The sequence below is a fragment of the Lepidochelys kempii genome, chromosome 4, assembly GCF_965140265.1.
Source record: "Lepidochelys kempii isolate rLepKem1 chromosome 4, rLepKem1.hap2, whole genome shotgun sequence".
NCBI classification, from domain to species: Eukaryota; Metazoa; Chordata; order Testudines; family Cheloniidae; genus Lepidochelys; species Lepidochelys kempii.
The window spans coordinates 123142976-123159881 of NC_133259.1; the positions used below are offsets into that span (position 1 = coordinate 123142976).

Below are 16906 nucleotides of genomic sequence, written 5' to 3' on the forward strand. Positions count from 1 at the left end.
TGGCAAGCAGCCCAACAGTCATTTCTTTCTCCTTCACGGCACTCAGCTCTATATGCAACGCAGACCCTCAAAGCCACCGAACTGCACATAGCACTGGGGAGAAGGAGCAACAAAAAGTATGTCTACACTGCAAAAACAGACCCATAGCCGCAAATATCAGAATCCATGTCAACTGACTTGGGCTTTCAGAGCCCAGGCTCCAGTCCGAGCCCAGATATCTACACTGCTATATTTTAGCCCCCAAGTGTGAACCCGAGTCAGTTGACCTGGGCTCTGAGACTCACTACTGAGAAAAGTCTTTTTTTTTTTTGGCCACATACACATACCCAAAAGGTGAAAATACAAGATAAGAAGACAGGAGCAAGAGAGAAAACAGACAGACAGAAGCAGATACAACAACTAAAGTGTGAGGAGGTAGCGATGGTCTTTCCTCCATTCCATCTCAATCAGACGTCTGTTCAGAAAACATTGGGAAGCACTACAGTAATTGAAAGCAGCTTTCTACACATCTGTCATAGGACCAGCCAGAACTGTACAGAACTGTAGCCAGAACCTTCCTGCTCTGGACCCAGACTTGCCTCATTCCAGGTAACCCAGCTCTGACCCTCAACTCTGATTCCAGCTCTGACCCCAGACTTCTATTCCTGGCTACCAACTCCTGCAATAACCACTAGGATTAACTCCTGTTCCAAGCAGTAGTCATCACAACCCACATCCTGGTCTCTCACATTGTGTTACTTTTAACAATACTAAGTTTTAAAATATTGGTGACTGAATTTATAGGTTGATTGCATCCTTCTAACCATCTCAGTTTTTAGTCAATGAACAGATTTTACAAGTAATTTAGCTCAATTCAGTCAGGAGTAAGGGCCTGGTTCTATATTGGGTCCTCATCCTCTCCTATATAATCAGAGAAGTAACGTGGCACTGAACACCTATAAAAACACCAATTCTACCCTAGGGAAGAAAAGGAGCCAGAAAGCATGCCAGACTCATTGCCAAATGACTCAAGTACATGGGAAGGAACTGTGGAGCTTTTCTGTTTTCAAGTAAATTAGAGCAGGGCAGTTGAGGCATTTTTGGATTCTACCACCTGAAGTGCATTGTAAATTAGATTGTAAACTCACTGGGGCAAAGACCTTGGTTTATGTGTTACTGTAGTACACCCATCAGACACTGGAGCACTGTAAAATAAAAAAAGTACGGATTTTTCATACACTAGCCACTGCAAATGGGAATAAGGATTCTAAGTATAAGTGACAAGTATCGGGGGTAGCCGGGTTAGTCTGGATCTGTAAAAGTGGCAAAGAGTCCTGTGGCACCTTACAGACTAACGGACGTATTGGAGCATAAGCTTTTGTAGGTGAATACATCCGACAAAAAGCTTACACCCACGAAAGCTTATGCTCCAATATGTCTGTTAGTCTATAAGGTCCCACAGGACTCTTTGCCGCTAAGTATAAGTGAGCAGATTTACAGCTCTTCAGTTCTAGGCAGGCACAGTTTTTCATATTTAGAGCCTGACCCAACTCCTAATGAAGTCAATGGGAATATTTTGATGGACTATAGGGAGCTGGAATGACCCCTTAGTGAGAAATTGCTTTGGAACCAGGGATGTCAGGTGATGCATTTTTTCCCAAAAGAGCCATCATCAAACAGCAACATTCCACATGCACTAGTTTTATCTATCGGCACACAATTAATTCACAATCATTCTGACTGGAGCAGAGTTTGGCCAGATACCTTTACCATTATTCCTTTCTTTTCCAAGAGTTACAAAACCTTTAACTTGTATCAAAGCCACAAAGATCTATATTATAGCCCTAAAAATAAATTTTCCATTAATTTTAAATTATATATAAATTTTAAAAGTTATGTTACTGCTAAGCATTTTTATATAAATAAAATAAATAAATATGCTGAGCAGCAACACAGTAACTCCAGTGAAGTGTTGGTATACTTAGTTGTCCTAAGATTCTTCTATCTTTAAAAAATGGTCAAGTTCAGAAAATGCCCCACGAGTGTATTTACTCTTACAATATTACACAACTATTACATTTCCTTGAAATGAAAAATCCTTAAGGTATGCATATTAAGTGCCTGATCCTGAAAGTAACTGAAATACTGAATTAGTTCATACAATAAACATTTCAAATGGGTTGTAAGAAAGTCTAGTTTAAAACAGTTTTACATAGAAAATAGTCAATGTTATTCTGCTCAATTATTTTCTGTTTCAAGTCTTGTTTTCCACTTTTTTCAAGTATTAGTACTCAATTCAGAGTATAAAATACCTCAATATACTTAAGAGTCTGAATACTGCTAGTTTCATCTTTAAAAACTTATGTGAAACAAAAGTGGTGACAATTTGACATTGCTGTGTAGGTATAAAATGGAACTGGTTCAAATTTAAGTATTAGAAAAATATAGAAAAAATTTAAAACAATGCTTTTCACAGATCCTTAGAGTAGGAATTCAACCTCATGAAACAGGACTGGGAACTTGGAGAGCTTTGGTACACATTATGCATCCAGCGTTGTTAAGTATCATAGCATAAAAATCTATTTGCAATTCTGCATCTTAGTTTCCCCAGCAGGCTCTGTGCCCAGACAATCTCAGTTTTCCCCATTCTCATCTCATCTCATCTCACCTTCCCTCCACCCACTCACAATCCTAGTCCTCCCCACCTCTATTTAATCTCAGTTCTCCCCACTACTGCTCACTTGATCAGCCCCCTCACCCCAATCTCTTATTCTCTCAATGGTGCTTGTCCCAATTTCCTCTATCCATTCAGGTCTGGCTGATCTTGTCCCCCCTCTGCATTTGAATAGGCCCAATTCCTCCTCCATAGTGCCTGGGCTCAGCAGGGTGACACTGAAAGCACAGGGGAGATGGACTCCCTGCTCAGATCCTATGCCTGGTCCACAGCAGTAGCCACGAGGAGCAATTGCAGGGTAGTTCTCCTGTTCAGTCCCTGCAACCCTGGGATGAAGCATGCCCAGTACATGCAATCTGCACAGAATTTAGCTGCCAAACTCTAACAACTCTCTACTGAGCATAAGCAATAGGAAATCTTTCAAAGACTTATGACCTGGCCAAATTTGGGTGATTTTTCACAGGAAAAGCAAAAGGCACATTCCTGACACAAAGGCTACCCCTCCGTATCCAATCTGAAGTTCCTGCTCCAGAGAATGAATGTGCAAATTTCTCAATGAAAAAAATGTGAAAATCTTTTTTCCAACATGGGCAAAACAACATAATTTTTCCTAATCTTGTTCTTGGGAATAGCGGACCATTTTTGCTGAAACTTAAAAAATATAAAAATTAACCTGACAGTAACCTGGCATGGAAAATGATTAAAATTTTGCAAAGTTATAAGCAACTGACTACAGAAATAGGCAAATTCCTCCTTATAATGGGAAGTGTTGGGCTGCACTGCCAGCTCTGCCTATAACAAACTGAAAGACATAACAGCGAAGTCTAAAGCACAACCACTAATACCTAGATAAAAGCTTAAAATGGTGCTAATTCCAGTCAACCTTTTAAAAAAAATCCTGAAGCATAAATTTTCATTATGAAGCCACAGTCCTTTTGAGCCTTACTGATACAGCAATACACTCACGCATTTCCACAATATACACCATTTAATTGTTTTTTAAAAGATTACGGTAAGAACAGAGCCTGCACTATATTCACTTTTCCAAACAAGAATTTCAAAAATTCTGGCAATTTCAAAAATAAGATAACTAGGAATGAACTTTAATATTTAATAAGACACTGAAATTTCTCAAAGGGTTGTCAAGGAATAATGACTCAGCAATATAGAATATCTCCATTAATACTTCTCTAAAGTAACTCCAGTATTTAAAATTATTAAAATAAAAGCCCCTAAAAACTTACCATGAATGCAAACTATAGAACAAACCAGCAATGCAATTCAATTGATTATATTTTCCAGACTGTATAAAAATACTTCTGATATGTTTAACTGAAACCATACTTCTATACTGTCTCTCATTTGATCAGGAAGCAACAACCTATTTTAATTTGCCTATTGTATACCAACTTAAGTGTAGCACAATTCACTGGAAAAAAATTAGCTTATACACCTCAGTGGCTGAGATGAAATGTAAACATTCTGATATAATTTCATGACATGCTTATGTTGCAATTGGTATTTAGAGTACTTTACAACTGGATGCCCAATCTTTGTAGACGTTGGCTACTAAAGGTTCTTGTGTCCCTTTACAGGAGACCGTCTGTTTTTTAAGACTTAAGGTGTAGAAAGTATTCATGAAAAAAGATGTTTTAAAATATCTTACTGAACCACAGACTAAATTATACTCTGAGCTGCATTCAAAGCAACCCTGCTGAGCTCAGTAAGGTTGCATGGGATATGAATCAGGGGAGAATTTGACCCATATTTGAAAAGGATATCAATTTCAAGAGTAAGTAATCAATAGAAGGAATAGGATTTTCCATAATTAACTAATTTAAGTAACTTTAAGTAAACATCTAGAGGAGCAAGCTCTAGAGTTTATTCTTCTCAGGGATGCAGGTAACTATTGGCCCAAATAATTTAGGATTGGGAAGAAAGCAGAAAGATTAAACCACAGACGGCAGGAAATCACTCTCTAAATTTTGAAAAAGTGTTGCAACTGACAGCCATGGAGACTGAAGTCTTTATTTATCCACAGACAAGCACAGCATGAATGGTAGCAGTGCACACTGCTGCACTAATGTGCTTCAGAACCTGACCAAGAGGGTAAATTGGCAGATCCCACAATCATTCAGTTTTTGGTCTCTGCAATGGTGACAATTAATACCAGTTCTGATGGTGGTTTCTGTGATGGGGACATCTGCCCATTAGGAACAGGACCACAACTATTCCAACACTGGAACTAGTACAGCAATGAGGTGATACAAAGCTACAAACCTATGAACAATATAAAAATTTTAAAGTACTAGAATTCAAGGTAAGTTTTATAATAACTTATTTAAAAAAGTATACTTATAAACCTTTCCTCACAGGTTATTTTATCCAAAGAAAACAAATATTGAAATATTCATTCTTATTATGCCAAATTCCTGCATTTTGCTTGGAAGTGATCAGGAAAAACTTTTTTGCTTTTGCTCCCTCCCCTCCCCCCTTCAAAAGATATCTAACTTCCCTTCCCCATCCTGAAAGAATATACAGCATACCTTTTTGGTTTTCATTTTAGGTACCTGTCTCTGCTTCAGCCTTGGCAATATAAGAATGGACCTCAGAAGAAAGAACGTTCCTCACAAACAAATTTGAGAAACCTTCAATTTTTACATCATGTGCAAGTCTTTGTATATTGATTTGTTAAAAGTGAAGTAAAAATCTCAACCACTAATGTAACACTTTTTCCTACATTGAACTGTGTTACTTCAAGCAAAGGATTAGTTGAAAAAGGAAGAATTAACCTTCCAACAGTGTTTATAAATTTTGATTAAAAAAAACAAAGCAGTTGCTCAGTCACAAAACAAAAATAAAAAGATTTCAGATTTCACCATGGGGTAAAGATACATTTTAGAATTGTTTCAATTAAAATTTTCTAATAAAATGACAGTCACGAAGTTTTCATATATGGGGAACAGCTGTCGATTTCAATAATTAAAGCTAGATCTGCAATCAAGCCCTGAAAAAAATATACATTTTTATGATATAGCTATGCTTCATTAAAAAGGAGCTACACAGAGGTTCCGCACTATTAAAGGCAAACTAAGCTAGAACATATAAAAATTATTAAATGGGCATAAGAGTGTACATTGCATTTATGTGGGCTGAGTTATGATTGCATGAGTCAAAACCTGTTTGTAACATTGCTTAACCATATCGCAAGTAGACAAAAATAGCATCAAATAGTAGGTAAAATTTCAGATATTTTTCTTTACCTCTCCCCCTCCCCCAATTCTATAATAATTTCCATTTAGCCTAAATAGGGTATGTATGTATACTGTAATTTTGAAAATCTTATGGGAGTCAAAAAATTGAAACAGCTTTGCTGAAATAATGGAGCAGTTGTAAAAAGCCAGGTGGTGAACTCCTAAACCAGTAAGAAATGACTTCAAGTAATCTGCCCTATCTGAGTCAAGTAGTCATTTTCATAAAAGCTGTTGAAAAAGGAACACAATCAGGTTAAATTTTATATTTAATTAGGTCATTTGTGTTAGTTTAAAGTCTATTTTACTTTTAAATTTTTTCTGGCTTTTTCATTTAACTGACTTCCATTTCATATTTTGGTTTTTTTGCACTAACATGATGCAGTGTTTGGATTGCAAACTGCGGAGAAATGTTTGCCTCTGAACCAAAAAATGGTCACAGAATTTGAGAAAAAACAGCTTTTTTTTACAAATTAAAAACACAATTATCCTAAATATTGGGCCTTGATTGCAAGACAATATCACTTAAGTCTGGATTTGTATAGTGTTGCAAGATCAAGTGTATTTCTGTTTAGCTGAAATTAAATAGAGGGAAAAAAAAGAGCATAGAAAAAAAATCTCTTGCAAGGTTTCCCCTTGCTAGTACAGTGTGCTTCTTTCCACCATGCACCATATTTCTTGGTGGAAGGATATTTAAAACCAATTAGACAGCCATTTTGTTAAGAGTAAGAACAAATTGTAAAGTCTGTGGTTATATTGAGATATTCTCCTGGGTTCTGCATGGCACTCGAGCACTTCCTCCACAATGAATACAAGGCAAGCAGATCTCTTTGGGACTGCATACTAAGCCATTTCTTATTTAAAACAACTTGAGAACTAATAACATCTTTCAAGGATACACTATTTTAAACACCTGTTGGCTGGCAAATACTATCTCAAGAACTAAGTTTATATGCCTACCTGGTTTGATTTTAATTTGCCTCCAAACGGAAAAACATTGGAGGGAACCTTTTACATTTGTAAAATTCAAGTGTAACTGTAATGCTGAGTAAAAAGTTTGGTTTGTCCTGAAAAATTTCTGAACTATGTATGCCATAGTTCGTTATCAGTGCAGATGCAGCAGAAGACTGCTGTGGTTGGCTCAGTCGATTAAAAAATGCTTTTCACCCAAATGTAACCTTTACAGAATATATGTAAAATTGTGTCCTTCCCTGGCCCTATTCACAACTTATCTACAAGATAGTGTTGGCAGTGGAAACTGCAGTTCATTATTATTTGCATTCAGCTCTCATCCATCTGTTTCTTCGCTTTCTCTTAGGCTTCAACTTGGTCAATTTTTGGGGGGGTTTCTCAGTCTTCTGATTTTCAACAGAATCTACCCCAAGAACATGTTCAGAGCAGCATAACTGTCCATCTAATGTAGAATTTAGTACTGTCCCATCTTCGTGTTCCTTGCAGAAAGAATTTGGGCAGAAGTGGCAAAAAGAAACAGAAGGCTTGCCACAAACATCACAGTGGTGCCAAGGACACTCCCACTTTCCTGTAATTAAAGAGGAAGAACATTAGATAAATTGAGATTTTCTTTGTTAACAGGAGAATAAACTTCATGTTGCAAAAAGGCAAAGTATAACTTTAGTGTTTTTATGTCTGCATGATAAATACTGACTTTGCTTTAAAAAAGTGGATAGTTATAAGAAAAATATAACTGGAGATTTTAACTGTTACTAATTACTCTGTTAAAAGCAAAATAGTAGAGTACTTTTAGGTAAGCTCAGTAGACTGCATTGAACAGCACACTTGACGCCACTTTACTTAAACAGCACCAGAGTCAAATCAGTATAAATTATTCAGGGGGTTACTTGCAGTATCTTTTGAGTTCCAGTCCAATATAATAAAAGCTTTCTGCCTTCTAATGAGAACTTCTGTTCATGTGGAAATCAAATAAAGTCAGTGAACTCCATGCTGTTGCTCTTTTGCTTTGGTTAATTTGTGGTATCTGGAAACCTCTATCCATCCCAGAAGTTCCAGCACCGAACTGACAGACATCTCTAAATCTATTTTTGTGTCACATTTCTGTGTGCACATCTCTCTTTCCCCTTTTCTGAAGTTTCTGACTACCAAAAACAAAAATAAACAAGTGGTGAAGAGTTAAATGTAGGGAAAATTAATTCTTCTTTGAGCATTTTCTTACATGGATATCCATTGCAGGTGATGCAGATACCACTGAAACTATCCATTTGCAGTGTCCTGGGGGGATCTGTAGACACCCTATGTCCTCAGCACTCTACTTCAGGATATTATGTGGTACAGCTCCAACCACCTCTCAGTCATTTCTAACCATAGTAGGCAATAAGCAAGATTCAGCAGCATTCATTGCTGTCCCCATCTGCTCACTTTCCTGAAAGTTTAGAATTTCTCTCAGAGTCATGCACTTAGGGACGAATAAGAATTTCTGCTATAAGCTGGGGGCTAATCAGTTGGAAATAACAGAAGAGGAAAAAGTCCTGGGTGTGTTGATTGATCACAGGATGATCATGAGCCACCAACATGATGTGGCCAGAAAATAGGCAAATATGATCCTAGGATGTATGAGGTGAATTATTTTCAGTAGAAATAGGGAGGTATTAATGCCATTGAACAAAGCACTGGTAAGATCTCATCTGGAATACTGGGTACAATCCTGCTCCCCATGTCCAGGAAAGATTCATTCAAACTGGAATAGGTGCAGAGAAAAGCTAGTAGAATGATCAGAGGAATGGTGAGTCTCACAAGAGGAGATAGAAAAGGTTTGGATGTTTAGCCTTGGCTGAGGGGATAGGATTTTTCTCTATAAATATTATCAGGGGGATAAAGCGCAGGAGGGGATAAGCTATTTAAGCTAACGGACAGTACTGAACCAAGAGCAAATGGCTATAAACTGGCCATGAATAAATTTAGGTGGCAATTAGAAAGTTTCTTACCATCAGAGGAGTGACTTTCTGTAGTCTTCCAATAGGAGTAGTGGGGGCAAACAGCTTCTAACTAGTTTTCAGATGGAGCTTGTTAAATTTATAAATGGGATTATGCACAGGAGGTCTTTTCCAGTCCTGTGTTAGTTCCTATTCCATGCCCACCTTGGATAGCACCATATCCATAACAACCAAGACAGTCAGGCACAGGAGGGGCACATTCTTGATCAGTGTTCATTGTGCAAGGTTTTTAACCAATGTGCAAGGTTTTTATCAACCACAAGGAAAGTGATCATCTTCCAGGAGTGGCTATGTCAGCATTGTCTTCTGGAACCAACTGTCTGAAGCATAGAATCATAGAATATCAGGAAGGGACCCCAGAAGGTCATCTAGTCCAACCCCCTGCTCGAAGCAGGACCAATTCCCAGTTAAATCATCCCAGCCAGGGCTTTGTCAAGCCTGACCTTAAAAACCTCTAAGGAAGGAGATTCTACCACCTCCCGAGGTAACGCATTCCAGTGTTTCACCACCCTCTTAGTGAAAAAGTTTTTCCTAATAGCCAATCTAAACCTCCCCCACTGCAACTTGAGACCATTACTCCTCGTTCTGTCATCTGCTATCATTGAGAACAGTTTAGAGCCATCCTCTTTGGAACCCCCTTTCAGGTAGTTGAAAGCAGCTATCAAATCCCCCCTCATTCTTCTCTTCTGCAGGCTAAACAATCCCAGCTCCCTCAGCCTCTCCTCATAACTCATGTGTTCCAGACCCCTAATCATTTTTGTTGCCCTTCGCTGGACTCTCTCCAATTTATCCACATCCTTCTTGAAGTGTGGGGCCCAAAACTGGACACAGTACTCCAGATGAGGCCTCACCAATGTCAAATAGAGGGGAACGATCACGTCCCTCGATCTGCTCGCTATGCCCCTACTTATACATCCCAAAATGCCATTGGCCTTCTTGGCAACAAGGACACACTGCTGACTCATATCCAGCTTCTCGTCCACTGTCACCCCTAGGTCCTTTTCCGCAGAACTGCTGCCTAGCCATTCGGTCCCTAGTCTGTAGCTGTGCATTGGGTTCTTCCGTCCTAAGTGCAGGACCCTGCACTTATCCTTATTGAACCTCATCAGATTTCTTTTGGCCCAATCCTCCAATTTGTCTAGGTCCTTCTGTATCCTATCCCTCCCCTCCAGCGTATCTACCACTCCTCCCAGTTTAGTATCATCCGCAAATTTGCTGAGAGTGCAATCCACACCATCCTCCAGATCATTTATGAAGATATTGAACAAAACCGGCCCCAGGACCGACCCTTGGGGCACTCCACTTGATACCGGCTGCCAACTAGACATGGAGCCATTGATCACTACCCGTTGAGCCCGACAATCTAGCCAGCTTTCTACCCACCTTATAGTCCATTCATCCAGCCCATACTTCTTTAACTTCCTGGCAAGATTACTGTGGGAGACTGTGTCAAAAGCTTTGCTAAAGTCAAGGAACAACACGTCCCCTGCTTTTCCTTCATCCACAGAGCCAGTTATCTCGTCATAGAGGGCAATTAGATTAGTCAGGCATGACTTGCCCTTGGTGAATCCATGCCGACTGTTCCTGATTACTTTCCTCTCCTCTAAGTGCGTCAGAATTGATTCCTTGAGGACCTGCTCCATGATTTTTCCAGGGACTGAGGTGAGGCTGACTGGCCTGTAATTCCCAGGACCCTCCTTCTTCCCTTTTTTAAAGATTGGCACTACATTAGCCTACAAAGCACGGTGGATTGATTTAAATCTGCTGTTTAAATCACCAAGTGGAAAGCCTCAATTTAAATCATCCATTTTAGTCAACTTTTCCATTTGTACTTCAGTTATTTTCTAAAGAAAGTACATTCTCATTTGTTGATATAACCATTAAAACATGTTGATTTATAACTAAATAGAATCTTTACACTAGATACAGGTACATAGTGTACCCTCTTAGTTAGCAAAAAAATAACTATAAGTAATTATATAGCTTAATATTTTCAAATTCCTATTAATTGTACATTTTTATTATGTTAGAAAATGGTAAATTATATGTTACTTGTTTACTAGATAATTAACATTTTGCTCATAATTTGCATTATGACAGTAACTGGAATTCAACTGAACACATAAAACAGCATATACAATTATTTTATTAAACAAAAAAACTTCTCTTATCAAAACATTTAAAGTTTATGTGTCCAAAATATGTTTCACATTTACAATTAAATGATTTACTAAATAGAGGGATTAACTGTAGTTAGTGAATTAAACTAAACTAATTATTTCAGGTTAGCCTGGGAAAATGTTCAAACATGTCTAAGGGAAAATGACTGGAGCAAAAGTTCCTAGTCTCACAAAAATGGAAGTCCCCTAAATTACGTAAGCTTTATAAATATGGCACAGTAGGTCAACAGTTAGATTCCCACCTCCCCCAATTCTTTTTTATATAGAAAAGTGGGCTATAACTCAAAGTTTTCGATAGAGGGTTATGAATTCAGCATATTTATTTTTTATTTTAAATGTTTTAAGACATTATAAAAAATTTAGTCTTTAACATAATTTGTATTAAATTCAGATTTCATTTCAAACAGGCTTATTTTAAAAAAGAAAAAATTATAATTCAAATAACAATCAAAAAATCCCATTTAAATTTAAAAAATTGCACTTTTATTTTTTTTTTTAAATTATTGATTTTTATCCACCCTAGTCTGAAGGAACAAATATCCAATTCCTGGAACTGATCTGTTACGTGGCCATGAGCAGCCAGATGGATTCAAGGGCCTAAGAACAACTAGATGTACATGAACTTCACAATGCCATCCTGCATGATAGACTGTGTTGAGTAGGATCATGCTAAACCATCCTCCCAGAGCTGTTCAATCTTGTATTCAATTCCCCGGCAGCGTAAGCTGGAACATCAACTTAGGCCTGGTCTACACTACGGGGTTAGGTCGAATTTAGCTGTGTTAGGTCAATTTAAAAATGAATGCGTCCACACAACCAATCCCGTTCAGTCAACTTAAAGGGCTCTTAAAATCGACTTCTGTACTCCTCCCCGACGAGGGGAGCAGTGCTAAAATCAACCTTGCTGGGTCAAATTTGGGGTAGTGCAGACGCAAATCGACGGTATTGGCCTCTGGGAGTTATCCCAGAGTGCTCCATTGTGACCGCTCAGAACAGACTTTCAACTCCGATGCACTAGCCAGGTACACAGGAAAATCCCCAGAAACTTTTGAATTTCGTTTCCTGTTCGGTCAGTGTGGTGAACTCAGCAGCACAGGTGACCATGCAGTCCCCCCAGAATTGCAAACGAGCTCCAGCATGTACCGAAAGGGAGACACTGGATCTGATTGCTGTATGGGAAGAAGCATCTGTGCAGGCTGAACTCCGTTCAAAAAGAAGAAATGCAAATATATTTGCCAAAATCTCACAGGGCATGTTGGACAGAGGCTACAACAGGGACACACAGCAGTGCCACATGAAAGTTAAGGAGCTGAGGCAAGCCTACCAAAAGACAAAAGGAGGCAAACAGTTGCTCCGGGTCAGAGCCCCATACATACCGCTTCTATGATCAGCTGCATGCCATGCTAGGAGGGGACCCTACCACTACCCCACCATTGTCCGTGGACACCTGCAAGGGAGGAGGAGGAGAACATGCAGCAGGCAAGTGATGAATCCGTTCTCCCCAGCAGCCAGGACCTTTTCATCACCCTGGAGTCAATAACCGCTGAAGGCGGGATCTCTGACCCTGAAGCTGGAGAAGGCACCTCTGGTGAGTTCACATTTGTAACTACAGTACAGGGTTTAAACGCAATAGTGTTTAATGTTTGATTTGCCCTGAAAAACTGGGATGCATTCGTGGCCAGTACAGCTACTGGAAAAGTCTGTTCACATGTCTGGGGATGGAGCAGGAATCCTCTAGGGACATCTACATGAAGCTCTCCTGGAGGTACTCTGAAAGTAATCTGGAATCATTGCAGCACAAAGCATGGCAGTGAATGGTCCTGGGTTTTGGTCACATTCAAGCAACATTCAGTCTTTATCTTTCTGTGTTAGCCTCAGGAGAGTGATATCATTCATGGTCACCTGAATGAAATAGGGGAATTTTTGTAAGGGAACAGTAAAAGGACGACGTTCATGCTGGGCTGTTTGTGCTTGGCTAAAAGGGATCATCCCAGAGAATAGACACGTGGTGGGGTGGGGAGAGGTGTGTGCTGCACATCCACTCGAAAACCACAACCCCTCCTTTTAAATGTGAAACCAAACCCATTGCTTGCTATGGGAAAGGATGGAGCTGCAGTTTGAAACCATTCCCACATGTTATGCGTAAGAAGCCAACCCCGCATACCCTTTGCCTTACCATGGCTGCATGGAAACCGAATTCTGTTGCCCAGCCGTATGTGATGTGTCACTATACCAGCAGGCGCTCAATATAAAAGGCAAAATGTGACTTTGTACCTAAAGCACATGTGATGTCTGCTGTGAATTGCTTAATTCACTGTGAAAGAGAGACTCCCTTTTGTTCTCAGAAATGCAACATATTAAAATTTTACTCTACCTTTTTATCTCTCCCCAGGTGTAAATGTTTCTCGGCTCCCCCTATCATTTCCGTCCCTGAGGTTATCGCAGATTAGAAGGCGAAAAAATGTACTCGCGATGACATGTTTTCCAAGCTCATGCAGTCCTCCCGCACTGATAAGGCACAGCTGAATGCATGGAGGCATTCAGTGTTAGAGGCTAGGAACGTATTAAATGAGCACAAAGAGCAGAGGCAGGAGCGGAGACAGGAGCAGAGGCAGGAGGCGATGCTAAGGCTAATGAGGGAGCAAACGGACATGATGAAGCATCTGGTGCAGCCGCAGGAAAGCCAACAAGCGCACAGACCCCCGCTGCATCCATTGTACAACCGCCTGACCTCCTCCCTAAGTTCCATATCCTCCTCACCCAGGCGCCCAAGAACGCTGGAGGGGAGGAGGGAGGAGAGAAAGGGGGGGGCAGCTCCGGGCACCCAGCCACTCCACTCCAGAGGATGGCCCAAGCAACCGTAGGCTGTCATTCAAACAGTTTGATTTGTAGTGTGGCTACAATAAGCAGTGTGGCCTTGTCCTTCCCTCCTCCCCCACCCCACCCCACCTGGGCTACCTTGTCAGTTATCTCCCTTTTTTTAAAAATTAAGAAAGAATGCATGGTTTCAAAACAGTAGTTACTTTATTTCGAAGGGGGGAGGGTGGTTGGCTTACAGGGAATTAAAATCAACGAAGGGGCCAGGTTTGCATCAAGGAGAAATACACACAACTGCCACACAGAAGCCTGGCCAATCATGAAACTGGTTTTCAAAGCCTCTCTGATGTGCAGCATGCCTTGCTGTGCTCTCCTAATCACCCTGGTGTCTGGCTGCTCAAAATCGGAGGCCTGGTGATTTGCCTCAACCTCCCACCCTGCCATAAACGTCTCCCCCTTACTCTCACAGATATTATGGAGCAAACAGCAGTAACAATGGGAATGTTGGTTGTGCTGAGGTCTTACCTTGTCAGCAAACAGCGTGAGCGAGCTTTTAAAAGTCCAAAGGCACATTCTACCACCATTCAGCACTTGCTCAGCCTATAGTTGAACTGTTCCTTACTACTGTCCAGGCTGCCTGTGTACGGCTTCATGAGCCATGGGAGCAAGGGGTAGGCTGGGTCCCCAAGGATAACTATTGGCATTTCAACATCCCCAACGGTAATTTTCTGGTCTGGGAAGTAAATCCCTTCTTGCAGCTGCTCGAACAGCCTGGAGTTCCTAAAGATGCGAGCGTCATGCACCCTTCCCGGCCATCCTACATTGATGTCGGTGAAACGTCCCTTGTGATCCACCAGTGCTTGCAGCACCATTGAGAAGTACCCCTTCCCTTGTGGTTTATGTACTGGTTGACAAGGTGCCAAGATAGGGATATGCATTCCATCTATCGCCCCACCACAGTTAGTGAAACCCATTGCAGCAAAGCCATCCTGCACATTTCCCAGAGTCACTACCCTTGATAACAGAACGTCAATGATTACATGGGGCTGCTGTGATCCAAGTAGCCACACAGTAGATTTGCCCACTCCAAACTGATTCCCAACTGACTGGTAGCAGTCAGGCGTTGCAAGCTTCCACAGGGTTATCGCCACTCGCTTTTCAACTATCAGGGCACCTCTCATCTTGGTATTCCTGCACTTCAGGGCAGGGGAAAGCAACTCACAGAGTTCCAGGAAAGTGGCCTTACACAGGCAGAAGTTTTGCAGCCACTGTGAATCATCCCATACTTGCAACACTATGCGGTCCCACCAGTCTGTACTTGTTTGCTGGGCCCAGAATCGGCATTCCACTGTATCAACAAGCCCCACTGCTGCCATGATGTCCCAATTGCCACAGCCCGTGCTTTCAGGAACGTCTGTGTCCATGTCCTCATGCTGGCGTCTCTTAGCCCGGTTCAGCATATACTCCATGATAATGCGCGAGGTGTTTACAATGCTAACATCAGTGGTGAGCTGAGCGGGCTCCATGCTTGCCGTGGTATGGTGTGTGCAGGAGAGCAGAGTTGCAGCGGAAGTGGTGGATGATGACGGATGCCATGAGAATAGATATTTATACAGAACGACAAGAGGACCTGCGAGGTCGATTCATGGCACCAGGAGAGCAGAGTTGCAGAGGAAGCGGTGGATGACGACAACATGGAGAAATGTGCTATCGAGACTGAGCTCATTTACAAGAGCAGGAAAGCAGAATTGCAGTGGAAGCGGTGGATGATGACAGCTAGTCGTACTGCACTGTCTGCTGACAGCAGCACCCAGGACACAACAGCAGCAGTGATGGTGAGCTGAGCTGAGTCGGCTCCATGCTTGCCGTGGTATGGCGTCTGCATGGAAAAAAGGCGCGAAACAATTGTTTGCCATTGCTTTAATGGAGGGAGGGGCAACTGATGACATGTACCCAAAACCACCCGCGACAATGTTTTTGCCCCATCAGGCATTGGGAGCTTAACCCAGAATTCCAATGGGTGGTGAAGACTGCGGGAACTGTGGGATAGCTACCACAGTGCATTGCTCCGTAAGTCGATGCTAGCCACAGTAGTGAGGACGCATTCTGCAGACTTAATGCGCTTAGTGTAGACATACACAATCGACTGTATAAAATCGATTTCTAAAAATTTACTTCTATAAAATCGACCTATTTTTGTAGTGTAGACATATCCTTAGAAACAATGAGTGCAGACAGTAGGTCTACTGAGTTCAAGGGTATTTTTCTTCCTTGGAGTTAAGGTAAAACCATGAAATGACCCTCCTCTGAACCAAGATACTGAATAGATTTAGACCATCCTTAGTGTTAACATTTTCAGCAACTGGTATTTGTGGTGTCTTGGCACCAATTGTCTTCTGGTACAACTGGTTCCTTCATTCCAAGCTTTGGTCACAGGCAGAGTTCCCACATCACCAACTCCATGTTCACCCAACCCCTCGTGCTCTGGGAGATTGGCTTGATCATAATTTTACTTGGTTTTGAATAGACAGGCTTTGCTTGCTTCTCCTTTTCATGTTTCACGTAGCAGGTTCAGTTCTGGGACCAGATATCTGTAACAGACCTCACTCAACCACATTTGAAACAGAACTTGAGACCCAGCACTCCAAAAGTCCTTGTACTTACCTCAGCCCAGATGCTGCTGCTTTTCCTTTAGCATATGCATCTTTGAACTATCTGAGTTTATGAGTTCTTCTGAGGATGATTTCACTATCTGTGTGACAGCAGAACCCTGGCCTAACTGAGTGACATGAGTGCCACTGCCTGGGTTCTTTAAACTAAAGGTAATTTTCCCAGAAGGGCATGAGAGAGAGTACTACTAGATCTTCATCTTCAGGAAGGACTCCTACCCCATTTACAAATATAGCACTCACTATAACAACAAAAAGCCCTTGATTTCGGAACAGGGACCAGTCCTGAAAAGGTGCAGTGTATAAATGAATATTTTTGCAAGCCCTGTATTAGACATATTTCAATACAGTAGTTTACTATATATAG

The 16906-nt window shown here is 41.0% G+C and overlaps 1 protein-coding gene across 4 annotated transcripts in view; it reads right to left on the reverse strand.

Moving 5' to 3' along the window:
• Positions 1-3683: 3683 nt before the first annotated feature.
• The window catches only part of NSD2 (nuclear receptor binding SET domain protein 2), a 151736-nt gene continuing 138513 nt past the window's right edge, over positions 3684-16906 (reverse strand). For 3 of the 4 annotated variants that reach the window (XM_073342741.1, XM_073342742.1, XM_073342743.1), the window contains one exon: positions 3684-7444. In XM_073342741.1, the coding sequence (XP_073198842.1) occupies positions 7176-7444 (269 nt within the window). In that variant the 3' untranslated portion in view covers positions 3684-7175. Of the gene's footprint in view, positions 7445-15418; positions 15750-16906 lie in introns of those variants that run through there. The other variant, XM_073342744.1, reaches the window with a different exon arrangement.